At 40.0% G+C, this 23,473-nt stretch overlaps 1 protein-coding gene across 1 annotated transcript in view; it reads left to right on the forward strand.

Moving 5' to 3' along the window:
* The window catches only part of LOC126969411 (protein shuttle craft), a 40,249-nt gene extending 17,351 nt beyond the window's left edge, over nt 1-22,898 (forward strand). Inside the window, exons 10-17 of the mRNA XM_050814811.1 lie at nt 99-295; nt 2,727-2,851; nt 5,396-5,581; nt 6,640-6,729; nt 7,482-7,680; nt 8,382-8,534; nt 16,832-16,950; nt 18,334-22,898. Of these exons, the coding sequence (XP_050670768.1) occupies nt 99-295; nt 2,727-2,851; nt 5,396-5,581; nt 6,640-6,729; nt 7,482-7,680; nt 8,382-8,534; nt 16,832-16,950; nt 18,334-18,484 (1,220 nt within the window). The 3' untranslated portion in view covers nt 18,485-22,898. The remainder of the gene's footprint in view (nt 1-98; nt 296-2,726; nt 2,852-5,395; nt 5,582-6,639; nt 6,730-7,481; nt 7,681-8,381; nt 8,535-16,831; nt 16,951-18,333) is intronic.
* Nucleotides 22,899-23,473: the final 575 nt, after the last annotated feature.

Consider the following 23,473-nt stretch of genomic DNA (forward strand, 5'->3'; position numbering starts at 1 on the left):
CATAAAAAAAAGCGCCTTGAACTGAGTAAAGATTCTTCTTGTTAAATGATTAGTTCTGTTAAGTATTTGCTTGTTTTCACGGCATACCAATTGGTCAGGTTTCGAGGAGCTGCGGTGCTCGTGCGGCGCTGAAGTTATCCTGCCGCCGGTGCGGTGCGGCACCAAGCCGCCGGCGTGCGGCGCCACATGCGCGCGGGCCCGGGCGTGCGGCCACGAGCCGCACCACTCGTGCCACGCGGGCGACTGTCCGCCCTGCGTCGTGCTCACCACCAAGATGTGTTACGGGAACCACGAGGTACACAACCACAACATTACAATACAATTCGTTCAGAGCCTGTTGTGCATCATTAACCGACTTCAAAAAAGGAGGAGGACTATATTTGTTTATATTTGTTACCTCAGAACTAGAATTAGAATAATTAGATTGTATAAAAATACGCATTTTTTATACTTTTTTGTGCATGTCATATCTATTGTTTTGGAATAGTTTTTTTGAAGTCAGTTGGTTTTTTGTTAAAAAAATTTTTACATCTGCAGTCTGTGGCTCAACAATTGAGGACAGTATTTTTTATCGAATTTTGCAATGAATTTTTTATCTTGAATATATTGTATGAATGCGAGGGCGGCACTGAAAATTTCGGGAATCAAGGAAGTGACACAACATTGCTATTTAAATATGTATTTATTGCTTTTCGAAGTATTCTCCGCGAAATTTGACACATTTTTCCATACGATAGAATTAATCATTGCAGCATCCATTCCTTTCGGAAGTTAGGGGCTTCAAAATGGCCGTTTTGTAGGCGTCCACAGCTTCTTTAGGTGATGAAAATCTCGGACCGCGCAATTTATTCTTTATTTTAGGGAAAGTTTAGAAATCATTAGGGCTTAGGTCGGAGCTACTCTAAAAACTCTTTTGTTCTCTGCGCGGTGTGAGAACTCGTATTGTCGTGATGGAGGATGATGCGGCGGTTGCAGTTCTCTTTACGGATTTCAGAAACGACCTGTGGCAAACAAATGCTAGCATACCATTTTGCATTAACCGTTCTTTGTCACTCAAGAGGAATAGTCGCAAGATGGCCGGTTTTGGAGACAAAAGTGGCCACCATTTTTTTTTCCAACTCTCCGTGGACGAACAATTTTTGTTGGCTTTAACTCATTTTCGAACACCCAAACTCGTGACTGGTTTTTTGTTTCGGGTTCGTACGCGTATATCCAGGATTCGTCACCTGATACAATAATGTATACAGCATTTGAGGATCCTGCGTGGAATCTTTCGAGAGTTCTGACGCACCAAGTAACGCGAGCCGCTTTTTGCTCTTCACAGAGCAAATGCGGTATCCATCGGGAAAACAACTTTTTTACACCTAACTGTTCATGCAAGATTATTTGTATTTGACTCATGCCAATGTCTAAAGTTGCCTGAATTTCGCGGTATGTCACATATCGATCTTCCTCAATAAGCTGACGCACAGCATCAACGTTTTCTTTGGTGACTGCAGTTTTGGACGACCTTGACGGGGATCATCACTGAGCTTGACACGTCCACGTTGAAATTCAGCAAACCAGCAATAAATTGTGGTTTTGGATGGCGCTTCATCACCAAATGCAGAAATCATCCGGTCAACACACTGTTTTTGTGTTAAACCACTTCGAAAGTCATAATAAATCATCGCTCTAGAATTTTCTCGAGTCAATTCCATTTCCTCAACGACTAAACAAGTTTGAAAAGACCTTGTGACAAGACCGAGAATCTTTTTTAAAAAATAAATAAATGGTATTCGATTTTTGTAACCAAAGAGTTTTCAATTAAAAAGATTTTAATATGACAGGAACAGTGGAAATATTCCATTCCCAATACTTTTAGTGCAGCCCTCGTATATTAATATCATATAGATTTTTTTGAAGTTGTATACGTCATGCCCGTCAACGGGGGCTACTAATTGTGGTAGCTAGTTGAACTTGCTATTTATTTATGTATTATTTGTCATTTTTGAAGTGGTATATCCCTCCCTCACTTCTGGGATTAAATAAATTAAATTTGTTATCAAAATTTATGAACAATGCTGGACTCACACCCGCGACCTCTCGGGTTCTCTGCGAGCGCTCTACCAACTGAGCCAACCGTTCTAGTGACGTATTGTTCGTAAATGTTGTAATCGTATGTCTTGTTTAACTCTCAGGTTCACACTCAACTCTGCTTCAAGTTGTTAAAATTTAAAGTGATCTTATATATCAATAGTTATGCTTATAAACTTATCTTAATAAATATAAACCCAGTGTCCTGGTGTTTGTTTCCTGTGAACTCCTAAACTAATGAATGTATTTTATTAGGGATTATTTCATGGAGTGCTGTTTAATCGAACTTGAGAGATAGGATAGTTTTTATGTCGATTTGGGACCCATAATTATTTTTATTTCCAAAATTTGTTTTTTTGTGGACCCCTTTTTTCTGTGAGTGAATTTATTGACGCATGGTTTCACAGTTCTGCTGTTAAATAATTTCATTATAACAACAGGGAGCATATTTTTCGAAATAATTCTTGATATAATTATAAATTATTGACACTTTCATAGCAAACAGTTATTATGTACAGAATAACGTCTGTCAGGTCATCTAGTGTATAATATTTATTTTCAATTCAGAAAATAATCGTTTGTTTGTTGTGTACATTCTTAGTAATAAAATAAATGTAATTTTATGGCCTCATGCAAAGCTTTCGTTACAGGAACGCAAGACGATACCGTGCTCACAAGAGGAGTTCTCGTGCGGTCTGCCGTGCGGCAAGCCGCTGCCGTGCGGCAAACACACGTGTATTAAAACCTGCCATAAAGGACCCTGTGATACTGAGAAGTATGTTTCTATAATGTTATCTTTTAATCTACGTACAGCTTCTCTACTATCTCTTTTCTATTCTCTAAAATCTACTCCACCACTCGTTGTCACCTGAGAGCGAGATACACTACGATGTTTAATATTATAATTAATTTAATTACATGTAAGTTTCTTTTTATTTGTTTAATTATTTCACTGTTTTTTTTAAGGCGACGTCAGCAATTGACCCAAGGGAAGACCAGCATTGGTTTAAAATATGCTAAGTTTATTAAGTTAATTACATCGTCTCAAACTTTTTCGTCTGTGTGTTACATGTCGCGTGACGGTCGGGCGGCGCCTATAGTTCGCAGCAGCTGACCGTGTAGTGTATAGACTATTACTCATTTGTGCCAGTGCTCCACGCTGTTTTGCTCGTTTTATTTCCTATTATCATTCCAATTTTTGCAAGCATAAAATTAAGATTGATAAAGCGATTTTTATACCCTTAATGGAATATTATTCCAAAAATGTATAGTGAAATGTCTATAATGTGAAAAATAGTTTCACTTTTACCGTGGTTTCATCAAACCACACAATCCTTTTTTATTGTACTTTATCGTCACAAATAAACTTTTTTTCTTTCTTCTCCCAAAATACTTATACGGATGGTTATGGAAACATCGAGGGCTACCGTACTATACAATCTGAGTTTCATCTCAATCTGATAAATAGTTTCGGAACATATAAACATTGGCAGACTTAGATAATTTATACGCTTAGATAGAGCCTCTTGCAGCTAGAAAACCGATGAAAGCAGGCCAGGTTTATTAGTTTAGTGTGCGTGACAAGCTACGTCTCACACTCGCGATTTGTATGTCACTTTGTGTTAGTGTGAGCGCATGGCTCAAAATAGAGGTTACTTGACAACATCAATTTTTTCGACGTTTTCATAGTTGTCACAGTCTAACTGGACGTATAAATGATATAATATATATTTTTATGAGTGAGAGGAGACAAACATGCAAGTCGCAAACCTAAAGAGAAATACACATTTAAAATACTGAAGATCTTGTAGATACGTTGGCGGCGTATGAATTAAGATTATGCTCTTAACTTGAAGATCCCTAGGTCGTATCGAATCGGGATTTTTTTTCAATGATAATAAGGGACAAGACGAGCAGGACGTTCAGCTGGTGGCACAATAACCACGGCCTGCCCATTACAAAGCAGTGCCGCTCAGTATTTTTGGAAAACCCAAAAATTCTGAGCGGGAATACAATCGCGCTCCTCACCTTGAGACATAAGATATTAAATATCATTTCCCCAGTAATTTAAGCTAGTGAAAAGCAGCGCCCTTCAGACCGAAACACAATTATGCTTACACATTACTGCTTCACGGCAGAAATAGGCGCCATTCTGGTACTCATAATCCAACCGGTAATCTGTGCAAAAGAAGCCTCCCATTGGGAAATATACAGGGAATACTGTAGCCGGGAGATGCCTTCTAAATGTGGGTGTGTAAAGCAAGGAGTACACCAGCGAAATATTGATAAAGAATAATATTCAGAACGGCCTTATGGGCAGATGAAATTGCGGTGGTGGGGCAGAATTGGTTAGAGACAGCAATAAACAGAACTGAATGGAATTCTTTTGAGGAGACTTTTACCCAAAAGAGGTCCATACAATCCGTAGATAATAATTTAGAAGTAAGATTAAATTAATGTAAATATTTTGCATGGGATTAAATAAAGATTTATTATTATTATTAAAATAAGAAATTACTGGCGTATCGCTCTGTTTTCTTTATTTATTTATTTTAAGAAAAATAAAGGATAATAGCACCCATAAACCACTTGGGTTTGTGTAGAGTAATTTTACTAGGTAGCTACTTTGTAGGATAAGTTTACTAAGTGAGTGAGAAGACTTTAAACAGTGACAAGCTGTTATAAATTTGTTTTAATGGTTTAGTATTTGATCAAGACTCGACAAATAAAAGAATCGACAACACTGCCATACGACGCGTATTGCGTTCCAACTCACTAATAGTTACCAACCATCAATGTTACTCTGTTTGATAAAATATAGTTGAGGGAGGCGATAGCTGGCTCATGCGTCATACTCGTGAACGGGCGCTGCTTGTGGGAGCAGGATGATCCTGTTGCCGGAGACTCGGTTTCAGATTCTTAAAAGTTATTATATATATCGCTTATAAAATGCTCACATAATTGAATACCTTTATTTATTTACGGTGTGTGTGGATAATGCAGCTACTGTACTCAATAACTTTTGTATTAATTTACATTCACTTTTTTGACTTACTCGTGTAAGGCATTGACTATTTGACGTTTGAGTATGTTTGTTGCATCATTTTACATATTATATTGTAATTGAAATGATTTGTAAATCGATAGAAATGTAAATCTCGATATAATAGAGTGGCAATGAGTTTCTTGCTACTTTTTATCATTAGCTCAACCCTCTACGAAGTAGCGGTAGATTCAATAAGTAAAATATTTTTTTGATATTCATAAGTGTCATTTCCGTGACCTACGTTAATAAAGTGATGTTGATTTGATTTGATAGATGCAAGCAGGGCTGTCGAGAGAAGCGACCGCGGTGCGGCCACGAGTGCGGCAGCCCGTGTCACGCCGACAACGGCGGCGTGTGTCCCGCCGCGACTGCGTGCCGCCGTCCCGTCGCCGTCACGTGTCCGTGCCTGCGGCGGAAGGCGACCCGGGCCTGCGCCGAGAACATGCGAGACTACGACAAGTTAGTTCACTGCTTTATGAGCCTCATATTATGAAAAGGGGGAGTATTAACACTGAACTATACAAATTCTACTTATGGACTAATCGATTTATTAAAAAAAAAAAAACAAAAAGCAACATTAAAGGAGCTGACTTAGTTGTGTTAGTGCGGAAAACACCAATACAACACTAGTTTTCAGCAGCCCCTCGTGAAATACTCCCATAATTTGGAGTAGACAGATGCTTCTAATTGTAAGGAATGGTATGGTATGGGGGCTCCTGTTTCCGCAATTAAACCACTAGCATGGGTCCATTTTGTGTGCAGTAATGGCCAGTTACTCCAACCAGCCCAGCTCCTTCCAGAAGTTCAGAACATTCCTGGGGTGTTCGCAGACTTCCTGAAGCGACCTCGTATTGGTTAAGGTTTTTGCCCGTTGGTTGGCCACCCCCGCACATTCCAGGAGGTGAGCGACCGTTTCGTCTTCGGCCAGACAGCCTCTGCACTTAGGACTGTCCGTTACGCCGATTGTGAAAAGGTGTTTGTTTAGTGATGTGTGACCCGTTGGGCACCCTGCCCACCATTATACGGATGTCATGTCTGTTGAGGCTGATAAGTGTACGTTTCAGTTTGGGCGACAGTGCAAGTATCGCCTCCTTCGACTGTCAATAGCTTGAGACATTCATCCATCGGGTGTTGTGTAGGTCATTGGTAAGAGAGCATATCCATGAGCGCATTTGGCAGAAGTGGCAATGGACCAGTCACTAGATTTGCCGATGCCCGCCTTGCAAGCTCATCCGCTGCATCATTTCCCAACAAACCCCTATGTCCCTTGATCCATTGTATTAGTGCTGAGTTGTATGTGGTACCCTTCAGCGCTGTTAGTACCGTCATACTGTCAGAAAGAATTCTGATTCTGTGGCTATATACTAATTGTAAGGAATTTGTATGTAAAAAATAAAAGTATATCACTTATGTTAATTACGCAGGGACACGATCACGCGTTATACCGCTTTGGCGTAAAAATACGTAATAAGGTTTTTCTAATAATAAAAATTCTTAAATACATTATTTGCAAACAGGACATTGAACGCGCTAGCTGCGACCAGAATACAAGAGGGCGGGTCGGTGGACATATCTGAAGCACAACGATCGAGCGCCATGCTTAAAACGTAAGTTGTTGAACTTTACATTTTCTTTGGCGTTTTTTTTTGTTTCTTGTTACCTAAAAACAATATGTCACTGAATATGTTGAAAAAAAAATTGCTGACGGTTCAGGCTTTGACAATTAACCGCCACTGTTATCCCATTTGTAAATAATTACATATTATCGACAGGTGCCTTCGTGTTGATTTGACAACTTGGTCGAATCTGCATCATTCATTTCGTAAAAACATGCGTAATGCCTTAAGATTGTATGAAAATATATTTCTTTATTTGTTTTTTTTTTGTTTGGTTATTAAATGTTTTGTCGGAGAAAGATACTGGCCTGTTACTTCTGTATGCAAACTATGTGACAGCCTTTGAAATATTCTTTAAAAATACGGTCGATAACGCCTCAAGGAGGAACTCCCTGTGATCAATTTCTAAAACTTGTATGCGACTAAAGCTCATAATGGGTTATACTTTATTTTATGCACGTCCTCTATGGTCTTTGTCCGCACACAGTTGTCTACGACTTCGTTTATTTATAAAATAAATAACGTAACTTTAGACATGTAAGTATTAACAAATAAAACCAGTAAAAACTGAAGAGGGTCTTAATTTCAATTCACACGAACCAAAAAAAATTCTCAAAACTAATATGCGTAATTCATTTACTCAAATTAAATTAACTTGTTATATTCGACCTTAAGTACTATGAGGGCTGTGTATTAATATTTTGTCATTGGTGAATAAATGATATTGTTTTTGTTTGAACCAGGCTGGAATGCGACGAAGAGTGTTCGCAGGAGGCTAGAGCTCGGCAGCTGGCCTTAGCGCTACAGATCCGCAACCCGGACGTGTCTGCTAAACTGGCGCCTCGTTATAGCGACTCGCTGCGGGCGGCAGCTGCGCGAGAACCCGCTTTCGCGCAACACGTACACGACAAGCTCACAGACCTGGTGCAACTCGCCAAGAAGGTATAGTTTAGTAGAGCCAAATTTATCATAGCCGTTCACAAAGAGCTGGCTGGTATCTCCCACACAATACCTAATATACGATATCATTGTTCAACACAACGGATACCATCCTTGTTAGCTTGTAAGCACTATTATTGGTCAATGGTTTTAATATTTATGTCTATGACTTCTTTTGTAACGCCGTCATGCCACTCGAATTGAACAGCTACTTTCGCCAGTGTTTGTCCTGGTCAGACTGTGTAACATTTCTGTTTTATGTGGTAAAAGTTATTTTTGGGTGTTTGTTCTTAATTATCTCGGGCATTTTCAACCACTGATGCTGGTGTAGAGTTGATACAAGGTATTTTGAAGGTTGAGAATAGTCTTTGGTGTCCTCTGTGACTTGACAAAAGCGTTTGACTGTATACACGATGAGACTCATCAATTAATTATCTTATTACGGTGTATGAGGAGTCTTGCATAAACAATAATAAGAATCATATTTACAAGGCAGAGTCCATATTGTTAATATAAATGGTAATCAATCCGCTGGTTCCCTAATCTATATAGGCACACCCCAAGGCTCAGTATTAGAACCTTTCCTGTTTCTAGTACAAAATAACCGCCATAGAAATTTAAAATAAGGCTGAACTACTTGATTTATATCTTGTATGATTGTTCGGAGCCTTCCGTGTGGTTTTTATGTAATAATTTAATTACAGTCAAAGCAAAAGACGCGCGCACACTCGTTCCCGTCTATGAATCGCGCCAAACGCCAGTTCATCCACGAACTGTGCGAACACTTCGGTTGCGAGAGCGTCGCGTACGACGCAGAGCCCAACCGGAACGTAGTTGCGACCGCCGACAAGGAGAAGGTATTTATTTATTATTACATCTCCATTTTGTTCCTTACAGTGTTCATTTAGCTTGTTAGGAGAACTGAACAGTGGGCGTACGGTTCAGTACTTCAAGTTATTTGTGCAGTTAAACAACTAAATGCTGGTTTAAAGTGTGTGGTTGCTGGTGTAATTGGTGACGAAATGCTGCGTACACACTGATGCAATGTAAAGTGAACTCACTAACTTTCTGATGCTCTAAGCACTTCCCTTCATCCGTACATGTCGATGATGCTGCTTACAGTGAGGGGATTCTGATAGTCTTATGTTCGATTTTAAAATAAATCAAGAGCTCATTTTCTCGCTCTCCCCCACTCTCACTATTGCGATGTTGGAGGTTTGGGTATTGGGTAGAACAAAACAACCCAAGCAGACAGACACGCGTGGCCAGACATCCTTAATAATTAAAGTAAGTAAGCTGTATATATTATATTAAGTTTTATTTTGTTTAGAGCTTGGCACCGACTTAAAACCTATCAATAGGAAGCACATATAAATACATTACAGGTAAAGGTTTGCATAAAGGATGTTTTAAATTAAATATTTAGTTATTTGATACTTTTCAGTTTTTGAAGTCGGTTTTTTTAACGTATTTTTTTTTTATATCTTTTACATTGTTTGTTTGACTGGTGGTATTATGACAATAAATGTTACTTATCGGGAGGCTTCTTTGCACAGGATACCGGCTAGGTACCACAGCGGTGCCGTAGCTAGCGAAATTATTCGGCTAATGAGACTTCATATGTTATGTCTCAAATCAACGAGTGCAATTGCGATGCCGCACAATTTTGGCTTTAAAAACAAGAATATTGAGCGGCACTGCATTGTAACGGCCGGCAAGGGCGTATCACTTACGTGGTTACCTTGTATAACTTCTGGTGAACGTCTTACTAGTCTGGTTACTTTTTCCCATATATTTTTTTTTATAGTACAGTATGTGAGTTCTCTCGGAGCTCTGTCGGATATGGTGTCGTGGGGTCGCCGCCCTGAGGAATTCCATTTCGGTGCATGCGGGGTTGTGTAGTAGTGACCGACTGTGGGTTGCTATATGGCGCCATACCGTCATAATAGTGACACGGGAGTGGGTCAGGGATTGGAAATAATACTCCGCTTATAGGAACGAGTCTTTATTTGCGTTCACTTTTTCTGAACTTGCACTTCGCCGGTCTGCCGCTGTTCCTCTTGTGGGCGGCGGTACCTTCAACGCGTCACACTGCACCGAACACTACTTCTCTTCTGTCTTCTTCTTCTTAGAACACTTCCACTTTTCACTACTTTCTTCTTCTTCTTCTTCTTTACGCTTTCGAGTCAGAACTAGAACTGCCGTAGGCCTTAGGCGTTAGGCGCTTAGTACGGCTTATATACCCCCGGATCCGTTCTATTTTCAAAATGATTCTCCCATTCCATCTTTAAATTTAAATTGTACTAGAAAATTCTTTTAACTATTTTTATCCTGCTTACACATTTTCCATCCCTTTTTTTCTGTTCGATTTGATCCTGAACTAACTAGAAATTTCCTTTAACTTCACAAAAAGCAAAAAAATCCATACACTGGTAGGTGTATCGAACCCGGGTCTACAGCGTCTAAAGTAAACACTTTTCCGCTGAGCTACGAGTAATGCTGACGGAGCTGTTGAAATTAACAATGTCTTGAAGTTTGACAACTCTCGTCATATACTTCGAAGGGTTGCTACGCAACACTGCCCCCTCCCAAAACATGATCGTCCCGATCATCGTTGCTTCCGTAGTACTTAGCCACCCGATCGACATGTACGATTTTCGGGGGACTTCGAGGGGTACGCTGGATCCTGAGAGTCACATCATTTATCCTTCTGATTACTTTGTATGGTCCCTCCCAACTTGGTTGGAGCTTCGGAGACTTCCCCTTTCGCCTTACAGGATTGTGTAACCAAATCAGGGTTCCCTCTTCAAAACCAGGAATATTAGCTCTTCGATCGTAGCGGGTCTTCATCCGTTCACTTGCCTTAAGCCCAGTTGTTCTAATTTCCTCGTAGATGTCAACCATCTTTTTCCGTAACTCATCCACATATTCTGTTATACTTTTCGGAGTATCCGGTGGACAGCCTGAGAGTAAATCAGCTGGCAATTTCAATTCCCTTCCAAAATTGGCGTACGCAGGAGTCACTGTTGTCGTCTCGTGTATTGCGCTTCTATACGACATAAGAAACAGTGGAATGTACTCATCCCAGTTATCCTGATGACTGTCCACTACTTTTGCCTGATGTCGCTCCAATGTTTGGTTAAACCTCTCCACCATCCCGTCCGACTGTGGATGATATGGCGTAGTTCTGGTCTTATGGATTCCCAAGATCTTGCAAACTTCTTGAAACACTTGTGATTCGAAGTTCCGCCCTTGGTCACTGTGCAACTCCAAAGGCACACCGAATCTGCAGAAAACTTCATTCACCAGCTTCGTCGCAACGGTAATTGCTTCTTGATTCGGTAGAGCAAATGCTTCCGGCCACTTCGTGAAATAATCCATCACCACCATTATGTAACGGTTTCCAGATTTGGTGACTGGGAACGGTCCGGCCATATCCAGAGCTACTCTTTCCCACGGAGCCCCAACATTGTACAACTTCATAGCTCCTCTGCTTCTGGTCTGAGGTCCTTTGACAGCAGCACAACTCTTGCATTTTCGGCACCAGTCTTCCACATCATCACGGCAATGCAACCAGTAAAATCGTTCTTTAATTTTTGTGAGAGTTCTTCTTATTCCCAAATGTCCACCTGAAGAACCATCGTGATAAGCTCTCAGGATCTCGTTCACCTTCTCCCTGGGAACGACCAGTTGCAGATGGCAATCCTTTCCTTGCGGGGTTTCCCATTTACGGCAGAGCAACCCGTCATGCATCACCAAACTGTTCCATTGTGCCCAGAGACTCTTGGTAGCCGTACTGTGTCTAGCCACTTCAGACCATTTTGGTTTAAGTGATCCACTTGCTAGCCAATGTAAAAGTGGTTGAAGATCCTTATCATTTTCCTGAGCTCTCCTCATTGCATCGTTGCTCCAGTTCTCGTCGATCGAATCTGTTCTGATCAGCCGGATCATAAAATTCTCTTTCTCCTCCTGACGAATGCAATGTTTGCATTCCATCGGACAAGGTCTTCTAGATAACGCATCTGCATTTCCATGACTTTTTCCTGATCGATGCTCGATTTCAAAGTCATACTCTTGAAGTTGCTCAATCCATCTGGCCACTTGTCCTTCCGGATTCTTGAATTCTAGTAACCACTTCAAGGTGGCATGATCAGTCCTTACGAGGAATTTGCGACCCAACAAGTACTTTTTGAAATGTTCTAATGTCTTCACCACGGCCAGTAACTCCCTACGAGTTACACAGTAGTTTCTCTCCGGCTTTGATAAAGATTTGCTAAAGTATGCAATTACAACTTCTTGATCTCCTCTCTTCTGAGATAGTACTCCACCAATTCCAGTGTTGCTGGCATCAGCATCCACTATGAATCTTCCCTCTGTGTCAGGATATCCGAGGATAGGTGATTCACATAGTCTTTTCTTCAACTCTAAGAAAGCTTGTTCGCATTCTTCATCCCAGGAAAAGGCTCTTTTCTCCTCCTTCAGTCGATGTAAGGGCTTAGCAACATCGGAAAACCCTTTCACAAAGCGTCGATAATAAGAGCATAGTCCTAGAAATGCTCTCACATGTGTCTTTTCTGTCGGCGTCGGCCAGTCTTTGGCACCCTGCAGTTTTGTGAAGACTTTTTCGAGCTTCTTAAGATGATCTTCAAAACTTCGTCCCATAATGATTATGTCATCCAAGTAGACAAGGCAGGTTTCTCCCAACATACCTGCCAGCACATGCTCCATCAACCTTTCGAAAGTAGCTGGGGCGTTGCATAATCCGAAGGGCATTGTTTTGAACTGCCATAACCCTTTTCCGGTTGAAAAAGCCGTCTTCTCCTTGTCTTTAGGGTCCAGATCGACTTGCCAGTAGCCACTTTTCAAATCAAGAGTAGAGAACCACGTCATGCCACAAAGTGAATCTAATGTGTCATCGATTCTTGCAATGGATAACTGTCTTTCTTAGTTACATCGTTCAAACGCCGATAGTCCACACAAAATCTAGTTGATCCATCCTTCTTCTTCACCAGAACCACTGGAGAACACCATGGACTCGATGACGGTTCTATCACACTATTTTCTTTCATATCCCGAATCATGTCTTCCACTTCTTGTTCACGTGCAAACGGAATACGTCTTGGTCTTTGCCTTATCGGAACAGTGTCGCCTGTGTCGATCTTGTGTTTCACCAAACCAGTTCTTCCGATGTCCTCGTCGTTCTTCGAGAACATCCCCGCGTAGCGTAGCAGGAAATTTCTCGCTTTTATTAACTGTAGCTTGGTAAGATTGTCCTTACAGCCATCCAGAAGTTTCTGTATGTTCACATCCTGGCTTGCAGCTACGGTCTTCCTCCCTTCTTCACACTTTCTTAACCAAGCTATCTCCTCACAACCTCCTATCACTGTTCCTTTCCTGATGATTTGCTTGTCCTCATGAGGATTAAACACGGGAACCATCGCAATTTGGGAGTTTCCCACAACAGTCCTGGCTGGGATCCATTTCGTGTCCGATGTCTCTCTTTCTATTAAAGCGCATTTACAAGATCTTCCTCTGTCATCTCTTGGCAGGACTACCGGGACTAGGGTCTGCGATCTCGGATTTAAAGTAGTGTCTCGTAAGCACAACACTTTCTTTTCTTCACCTCCATGCTTCAATACACCATGTTTCATGTCAATCGTACACTGATGATTTCGAAGAAAATCCAACCCAATGATGCAGTCATCTGTGATATCTGCGATTACCACTTTTTGCCAGTACAACGTATTACCGATTTTCACGGCCACGATCTTCTCTCCCTGGACTGATATGCGCTGGCCGGTAGGTGTTGTGAGTGTTTGGTTTGTTTCTCGCATATGTCGTCTTCCGATGCTCTCTAGTCTTCTTTGGCTAACGACTGTACGTGAGGCTCCCGTATCCAAAGTGAAACGGCAAGATTTTCCATTTATCATTCCCTCTATAACTAAAGTGTTTCCGTCACATGTCTGTTTAACGAAGATCCTTGGGGCTTTGCTTCTACCAGCCAGCGCCCACCCCACTGCCCTGGCCTTTTCTAGTTTTCCTGCTGCTCCAGAGCTGATGTTGAGACCGCCGCATCCTTCCTACCTTGCGTTATGCTCTGACGCCTGGGGCAAGTGCTCCTAATGTGTCCTCGCTCCCCACACCCATAGCATACTGGGCTATATTCTTGTCTTCGGCTGGAATCTGCTGGTACAATTTTGCGGAGTCTCAACCCCCGAGAATCGTGGCGAACTGCTTCCACTTCCAACGCATGTGCCACCGCTTCCTTCAAGCTAATGATGAGTGATGACTCAGTCGTACGGCTGCTCTTACTTCGGCGTCCCGTATTCCATCGATGAACACTTCGAGCAACATTTCTTCTATTGCAGTTGGTGACGACTGATATGCTTTACGCACTAGCTTCTCAGCTTCGAGGGACCACTGCTGCAGAGTTTCGTTGGCCCTTTGACTGCGGTCCTTAAGCTGCGCCCCATACACATGCTCAAGGTGTTTATCGGCATAACGTGCCTCCAACGCGTTAAGAAGGCCCGTATAGGTTACTTCCTCCTTCCCAGCGCCGAGTGCTTCCAATACGGAAAGTGCTTCATCACGGAGCGCTAGTGTGAGGGCAGAGTGTGCTTCTGGGTCACTCCAACCACTTACTCTTCTGACCGTCTCTAATTGTAGCTTGAAGGCGGCCCAGGAAGACTTGCCGTCGTAGGGGGGTACTTTCAAACTTCTGGTCGATGTGATTCCGCAGGTGACTCTTGGGTTGGCTGAAGGATCCCCACACACGGCCTTCCTATTGAGCTGATGAATAGTTGCTTCCATCTCCCCCATCTTCCTTTCCACAGTGTCAATCCGGGCGATCTCCTTTTCTACAGTGTCAATCCTGGCGATCTCCTTTTCTACAGCGTCAATCCGGGCGGAGTTTTTCTGCACCACTGATAAAATTTCCTTGGAGAGGCCTTCATGCAGACCTCGCAGCTGCTCCTCCTGTCGACGTGCTTGCTCTTCCTGCAAGGCTCGCAGCTGCTCCTCCTGTCGACGCACTTGCTCCTCCTGTCGTAGCGCTTGTTCCTCTTGCAAGCCCCGCAGGTGCTCCTCCTGTCGGCGCGCTTGCTCCTCCTGTCGGCGCGCTTGCTCTTCCTGTCGGCGCACTTGCTCCTCCTGTCGGCGCGCTTGTTCCTCTTGCAAGCCCCGCAGCTGCTCCTCCTGTCGGCGCGCTTGCTCTTCCTGTCGGCGCGCTTGCTCCTCCTGTCGGCGCGCTTGCTCTTGCATCATGGCGGCCATCTGCTGCATGAGCGCGCTGATGTCTACGGCAGGAGCCTGCGGTGCTGACACGGTCGCACTGAGTCCAGAGCCGGATGCTTGTTGTGACTCGTCCTCTGCCGCTGCAGCTGCTCCCGCTCGCGTGGTCACTCCCTTCTCGTTCCTGGGTACTAATGGCATCTTTCCAATCCCACTTCTGACCCCAATTGACACGGGAGTGGGTCAGGGATTGGAAATAATACTCCGCTTATAGGAACGAGTCTTTATTTGCGTTCACTTTTTCTGAACTTGCATTTCGCCGGTCTGCCGCTGTTCCTCTTGTGGGCGGCGGTACCTTCAACGCGTCACACTGCACCGAACACTACTTCTCTTCTGTCTTCTTCTTCTTAGAATACTTCCACTTTTCACTACTTCTTCTTTTCTTCTTCTTCTTCTTTACGCTTTCGAGTCAGAACTAGAACTGCCGTAGGCCACGCTTAGTACGGCTTATATACCCCCGGATCCGTTCTATTTTCAAAATGATTCTCCCATTACATCTTTAAATTTAAATTGTACTAGAAAATTCTTTTAACTATTTTTATCCTGCTTACACATTTTCCATCCCTTTTCTTCTGTTCGATTTGATCCTGAACTAACTAGAAATTTCCTTTAACTTCACAAAACCCAAAAAAATCCATACACTGGTACGTGTATCGAACCCGGGTCTACAGCGTCTAAAGTAAACACTTTTCCGCTGAGCTACGAGTAATACTGACGGAGCTGTTGAAATTAACAATGTCTTGAAGTTTGACAACTCTCGTCATATACTTCGAAGGATTGCTACGCAACAATAGTATTACTAAAATTGTGGGAAGATATTTACAATCATAATTCTGGTTAACACGTCACAGCATTAGCCCGCACTAATTGAAATTCAAATATTTTTATTCAAAATAGAATGTGACATCACTTATTGAAAGTCAAAAACTACCACTCATTCCAAAAAGAATGCCTCAGACCTGAGACGAATGGGCGCAACATACTCAGCGGGCTTTTATTTTCATCAAAACATACATACTCAGCTATATTGTGCTGCAATAGTGTGTTAATCGTGTTTCATACTTTAGTTAATTTTGTTATCGGAATAAAATAATAGTTATTTATGCAACCGTTGTGTAATAAGAGGTATTAAAATACGAATGTAGGTTTATCACACGAGGCGCAGTCAAGTGTGATAATAGTATCACATGAGTGTTTTAATACTTAATTATCAACAGTTGCATACAAGACTTTATCTACACCCAAAATATGAATCCTCTAAAAGATTCTGAAACAGTTAGCTTACTACAGTCAGCCCTAGTAGTAACCTAATATCATCCATTACTGATTATATACAAATAAACTAAGTATTAATGAAAGAATTATTTATTTTAGTAGTAATTTACATTTTGTATAGTGCAATAATTAAAATTCTCTTGAATATTATGTTCTTGTGGAAATTAATCGCTCATTTTTTGTAAACAATACAATAAAAATTTCGAAGAAAAATGGCAGGGATTCGAATAACCTACTTTTTTTTACGGCGCGCGACGTTCTGGTGGTGTGGAACGCGCCTAAACCAAAATGTTATTTTTTTGAAATTCGTACAGATGCCACACATCGAGCAATAAGAATGTGGCTGTCTGTTAAAACTCTTTGAGCATGAAGGGAATTAAAAAAAAATAGGAGTGTTATTATGAAATTCAGTACAACATTACAACACTATTTTGGATGATGTAATGGTTATTAGAACATTGGGTGTTTTAATGTTGGCAATAAGCTAACTGTTTCAGAATCTTTAATAGAGGATTTAAAGCATAGGTGTAGATAAATGAATTAACAGGTCCCCGGAAGCCTTGTTATGATGTAATTATGTTGATTACAGTCGTGGTTGCCGGCCATGAGTATCCTGGAGGTTCTCGCGCGGGAGGCTGGAAAACGTCGTGTGCCAGGCCCTGTGCTAAGGACCTCTGGCGCCGCCGCGACATCTTCTCACACCACCAAGTGAGTACTAAATATCACGCCTATAGCACATTTTTTGGGTTCCGTAGCCAGATTGCAAAAAACGGAACCCTTATAGACGCGTCCTGTCTGTCTGTAATTTTTTATGAAAATATGGGACGAGACGAGCAGGACGTTCAGCTGATGGTAATTGATACGCCCTACCCATTACAATTCAATGCCGCTCAGGATCGTTGAAAACCACAAAAATTCTCAGCGGCACTACGATTGCATTCGTCACCTTGAGACAAGATTTTAAGTCTCATTAGCCCAGTAATTTCACTAGCTACGGCGCCATTCAGACCGAAACAGTAATGTTTACATGTAATGCTTCACGGCAGAAATAGGCGCCATTGTGGTACCCATAATCTAGCCGGCCTCTATGCAAAGGAGCCTCTGGTACTGACTGTCTGTCCGTGTATGTCACAGCCACTTTTTTCCAAAACTATGAGAACTATACTGTTGAAATTTGGTAAGTAGATGTATTCTGGAAACTGCATTAAAATTTCACACAAAAATAGAAAAAAAAAAAACAATAAATTTTGGGGGGTTCCCTATACTTAGAACTTAAACTCAATTTTTTTTCAGCAAACACTATTTGTGTCTATATATGTCTTCAAAAATAGTATTGAGATTTCTAATACCGTTGAATAGTTTGCGTGACAGACACTTCCAAAGTGGTAAAATGCGTCATGACGCGTAGCCTCAAGGGATGCAGTTAATTCTGTAACTAGATATTTCATGTTTTTGGTTCGTTCGAGTCTATAAAAAAGTGTGTGTGTGTACTTATGTATGCACGCAAGAAGTTATACTTCTTTGGCCTAACAAAGCAAAAATCCTTAATCCTTATTCCTCGCGCTATTCTACGTTTGTAGACAGAACAATATTGTTAAAATCTTGCAACGATGACTTTGACAATTAAATAACCAATACGGATGTACGGGCTTGAACCCTTTGCCTATCCTAATAATGGACGAAGAAACAATAAAAAAAAATAACGAATGTCGCAACTGACAGAAAATTTTAGGAACCAATTTCACCCTTTTACTTTTGTGTTACAGTGATGCGCGCCCATCTTAAAATTTCACTCTCATATTTTTTTTGCATAACGAGCCTAAAGAAGTATAACTTCAAAGATATTCGATGAACTAATCGAATTAGCGAGACAATATAGACTATAGAAGAGTCGCCAATAGCAGAAATTGAAAATACTTTCAGTATCAGATGATTCCATTATAAAACACATATTCAAACCGCACCATGAATGATCTGAAAATGCGCCATATTGCGCCACAGAATACAGAATAACAACCCCTCCGCGACACAACAGAAGTCGGCCCAACACAGAAATAACGTAGCTTAACATTTTTTTAACACATTTTTCAGGTCATCAGGTGGTTGGGCTACCCTCACCTCTACGAACGCATGGGCCATCCGCAGCCAACCCTCGGCGTCCACCACAGCTGTCACCAGGACGAAACCTGAACCGAAACCGGAGAACAAGATTGACTACTTCGACAACCCACCAGACAACTAGAATTTACTTGATCCATTACAAGGATAGATTTAATCTAGTGATTATAAACAGGGTCTATAGGAAAAGACCAGCGAAATCGTCGGCATGTCTTTTATTAAAAAAAAATTACTTAACCACAATTCTTGGGATAAAAATAAGGAAAATAAAGCATTAATTGACTTTTGTACTAACACAGATGTACTTGTGTTTATAAAACAGTAAATAATTGCAGGATTTTACGATTATATAACATTAATTAGTGTGGATGATAGTTTAGAACTACTCCCAAATATTTATTCTACCAAACAATTAATAAAAAAGTTTGCATACAAATTACAAAACTTAACATAATCAAAAATTCAGATTGTAATCGGACTGCACTGAAAATGAAAGGCTTAGATTATCGTACGTTTTAGCTTCAGTTTGTGCATGTATAATTTTTTTGCGTAAAAAATAAATATGAATGGTTCTACTTTTAACTCTCTTAGGTTTTTAGTTTCAATGAATATTCCTACTATAATATATAATATACATAGGTAAATAATACAAACATTCACTGGTCAAACGAGGATGTATAATAAATAAAATAGGATGAATATTTTATATATTTATTTGATAATTTACATCGCTGTATAAGTTATTGTAAAAAATACCGAAAAATTAAGTCTAAAGTATTTAAACATTGTTAAAAAAAATAGCCAACGGACGCGGTTACTTTAAACGACTGCCATTTTGGCGCGCATTGTGAGCGCTCACAATGACGTCATAGTCCATAACAAAAATCAGAAAAACGGACGGAAAAGTGGACTATTAGAAAATTGACATATTTTGTCGTTCGGACCAGTGACGTCGCTTATCTAACATTTGTATGTTCCAGAAACTTCGACACTTTTTAAATATTATTTTTTTCGCTCGAAATTAAACTCAAAAATTTTTGGCTGTTATTTAGATCACATGCATTCTTGGTAGTAGTGGAAAAAAATCGAGATAAGTATTCGGGTGTAACGTGTGCAGTGTGTTCCGGTTGTATCGGACACGCTACTCCATTGGTCGATATGTAAAGTGACAGGACTCTTAACGGCTATCTCTTACTTGCGATAAAAATCGTAACTATCGTTGACTTTTCTGTCCCAATAAACTTATCGACGGTAGCTTACCTTATCTGTACACGCTGTCTGTCAATGGGATGACGTATAGCTTACCAGCGATAGAAGTTTGTATGGAAATTACAATTCACGCGTCCCAATTTAAGGCGATAAGAATGACTTATCGGATATATTGGGACAGCTTCAGATTATTGACAGCTAATTACTGACAATAGAAGGAAGTAATTTATCTCTATCTGTAGACAGTATATTGGGAACGGCCGTCAGTGGACGCTTTTTGCAATGGATTTAAGTAGTGCAGTAAATGCTCAAGTTATCCTATTTTATATCGTAAACACATTGAAATAAAGTTCAAAGTCATTTGCTGTTATTCTCTAGATTATTATTAATGAAGCACTTTTCATAGACAATTTTATACAGTATTTATTGTTCACTGCCACTAAACGAAATTATTGTGCGATACTAATTTTAAATAGTATTTGTATTATCTTAATGTATACTGTAGCTGTTTAGATGTTAGTCACGTTAAATTATTATCACGGTGAAAGACGGTCGCAGTACGGAGAATTTGGGGTATTCATATTGCAATTGTTCATGTGACAGTGTTTATTTCGACCGAAACGATCAATTACCAGTGATTCGAACATCAATTGCCGATTTGACAAGATTCATCGTATATTTTTTGTTTCTCCGTTCTTAAAACAATCCTATTACTAAGACTACATTGTATGTAAAATAAATAAGAAGGCGAATTCCAAAACAGACCGCCTTAAAAATATAATAGTTTTGAAAATTTTTATGTACTTTTAATGATCCGTAATAATACTTAAAGTAATCTCTTTATATGTAAAAGGAGACGTGAGATCTTCCAAAACAATTCGCACCTTGTCAATGTGTTTTGAGTTTTCTTTAGTGTTAATTCCGCCAATATTTGTCCTTAAACAATTCGACACGTGTTTCGCCTTTACACACATCCTCAGGAGATGTTGACTCGCCAAACTCTGACACGAGACTGAATTAAGTGAGCCGGAAACCACTCTTTTATCCCATGAAATGACGCGCTGTGATTGGTCTGATGTTGTGACGTATTGTCGATTTGTTTATGGACAAATATTGGCAGAATTAACATTAAATAAAACTCAAAACACTTGGATAATTATGGATTTCCGCAAAGTAACGCCTGCTTTAATAAATTTTAAACGGACAGTTGTATGTAGTACGACAGACACAAGTAGTATAATATAATGTCTGCATTTTTAATTGTTGCTGCGCGACCGCACCCTAAAATATCTCTTTATTGTCACGCTTCTACTAACTTTAACGTCGGACAAGGATATTATGCAATGCAAGGTAAAGTATGCAATTTATGCAATATTTTTATAGTTAAGCCATGCTGTATAGTATCACTGACACTGACGACGAATATTGATTTTTGCCGATCGTATATGAAAAAAAATGTATAATATTGAATGTTAATTAGTAAATTTAACCGAATATTAAGTCATTAATTCACCGCGCGGATTAAAGCGGGAATGCTTATAGACGGACCTATTGTTGCTTGCGCTTAACTAACAAGCTGTGGTATGAGTGCAGCGGTGTTTCCGCACTTAATTTATTATTACATAATTAGAACGAAAATCGATTACCGAGTACTTCATTCCTTGAGTATCATTAGTGTCTCACCCTTCATGATAAATATTCACAAAATTACCTTAAAAAATATTCCGCACAATAATTGAGTAGATAGAAAAGGATGTTGTAATTAAAACAATAAAAAATCATTTAAAACTCATCCTTTGCCTACTAGCTGATATTATCTGGGTTTTTTTTGTTAGTCGTGCATCAGTGGTGTACTATCTAATGATGCGTCCCGTCCATATGATGAGCCGTATATTATCCTTGTTCTAATTGTCTTGAGCGGCTCGTGTTTTGTCAGCCTATATTCAAATTCCGATATTTTTTATTCAAGATATGATATTAAATCACTTATCGTCAGGATATTATATTATACAGGGTTTTGCGTTATAATCTTCTATTCCATTCGACAAGATACATCTCAGACTCTGTGAAGAAGTGATGAGCACAAGAAACCGAATGGGCCTGTTTTTTTAAAAAACATTTCTTTACAATAAACTTGATAATGGTGAATGTATATAAATAATATTCATTTGTACGTTTCAAAATAATTGTAAGACGCAAAACACGTGTTTAAAAATAAATTATGGGGTAAAAAAGAATAAGACGGAATTAACTGTAGATATTAAGTGCGTGACTCATTAATTTATGCACTAGTGTGTTATAGAGTATAGTTTCCAACATGATTCCGTTATTTATTGATCTAGTTGAATTTAATGTTAACATCTTTTATAGAATTATATAAATTAAAAAACGTTTAATTGGGTTAAATAATCATTTTTTAAGTTTTGAAACTTGTTTCTATTGGTGGAATGGATGTAAATACTACGTAAGAAGAGGCGAGAATGCCTAAGTAAAATTAAATTTTAGTTTTGTATGAAACGTGTAGTCATTTGACATAAGTTTGAAATAGTAATAATTACAGTATCGCGATTGGCCACGAAATATAATGCGGCTAAGTTTGAAAGCGAACAGTTGCTTAAAACGTAGTGGATTTTGGCTACTTCTTTTTTTTACAAGATTATAGCCTTCATCTGTCAATGACTGCACGTTTCATAAGATCGAGTGAATCGCTTTTTTCTTAGTAAGTTTCGCTAGGCTACGACTGGCTTCCTACCTCGCATTCTTGAATCAAATATCCGTCTTGTTCTTTTTTTACTAGTCAATGATTCAGGGTTGTATTTTTTTTTGTCTATGGAAAAGGGCATTGGAGGCCCGAACGTTTGCCCCCCTTCATTTTTGTTCGACTACAGAATTAGTTTTGAAAATATCACCATTTTATTTGTTAAATTCAATATTTTGTACGTCAATCGCATGATAAAAACAATATTACTATTTATTGATGATAATTGTAACAAATTGGCGGTAATTCAAAATGGCGACGTGTTTTTGTGATCCTATTGGTCGGCTGGTCGATACAATATGATTAGTTCACTACTTAGCATGTTATTAACACAACGTATAGATATTTATTGATAGACTTATTATTTCGCTATTGAATTGCTTAAATATGTGGAAATTTGTAATTTTCCGCAGATAGCCAATTATTTATCCATTGTTGTAAAATAAGTGATATTAAGACGATGTGTAAAGGTGCCGGGGTATGTTCTTATGATTTACAATAGCGACGTGGATGTTCATTAGCTCTTGTACAGAAAACACGGTGTATTAAAGTGTTATCTATGGTTTTGTAACTGTTGTTTGATTATGCCTCCATGTGTTATTTGAATTATTATTAGAGCAGGAATGCTTTCGAAACTAAATCCATTAAATTAATAATGAAGTTATGTAACCATCGCGGAAAAATTTATTGCAACCTATATAATATTCGGCTTGTAGCAACAATTCAGATAAGCTACAAATTTACCATTTTATTTTTCCGAAAAGTGCTAGTGTTATAACACTAGCATCAAAGGTCAAGAAAAAAATAAAAAAATACAAACTTAATCATTGATAATAATGACGATTACGTCAGAATTAAAATTGTCATCGAAGGTAGCAGCTTTAAATTTAGAATTGTGGGCGCATTGATATGCTAACGCGACCATTAAGGCTGCCAGTCCACCAGAGCGGAGCGAGGCAGCGGAGCCGAGAAACGGACTAATGCGGAGTGGAGTTGCGTACTGTGACTGTCCACCGGAGCGGAGCGAGGCTGCGGAGCGGAGTGAGGAAGTAATGCGGAGCGGAGTTGCTGTGTTTTTCAATATGCGGAGCTCCGTTTCCCCGCTCCGCATCCCCGCACGTTTCCCCGCTCCGTTTCCCCGCTCCG

Source organism: Leptidea sinapis, chromosome 18 (genome assembly GCF_905404315.1).
Source record: "Leptidea sinapis chromosome 18, ilLepSina1.1, whole genome shotgun sequence".
NCBI lineage: Eukaryota > Metazoa > Arthropoda > Insecta > Lepidoptera > Pieridae > Leptidea > Leptidea sinapis.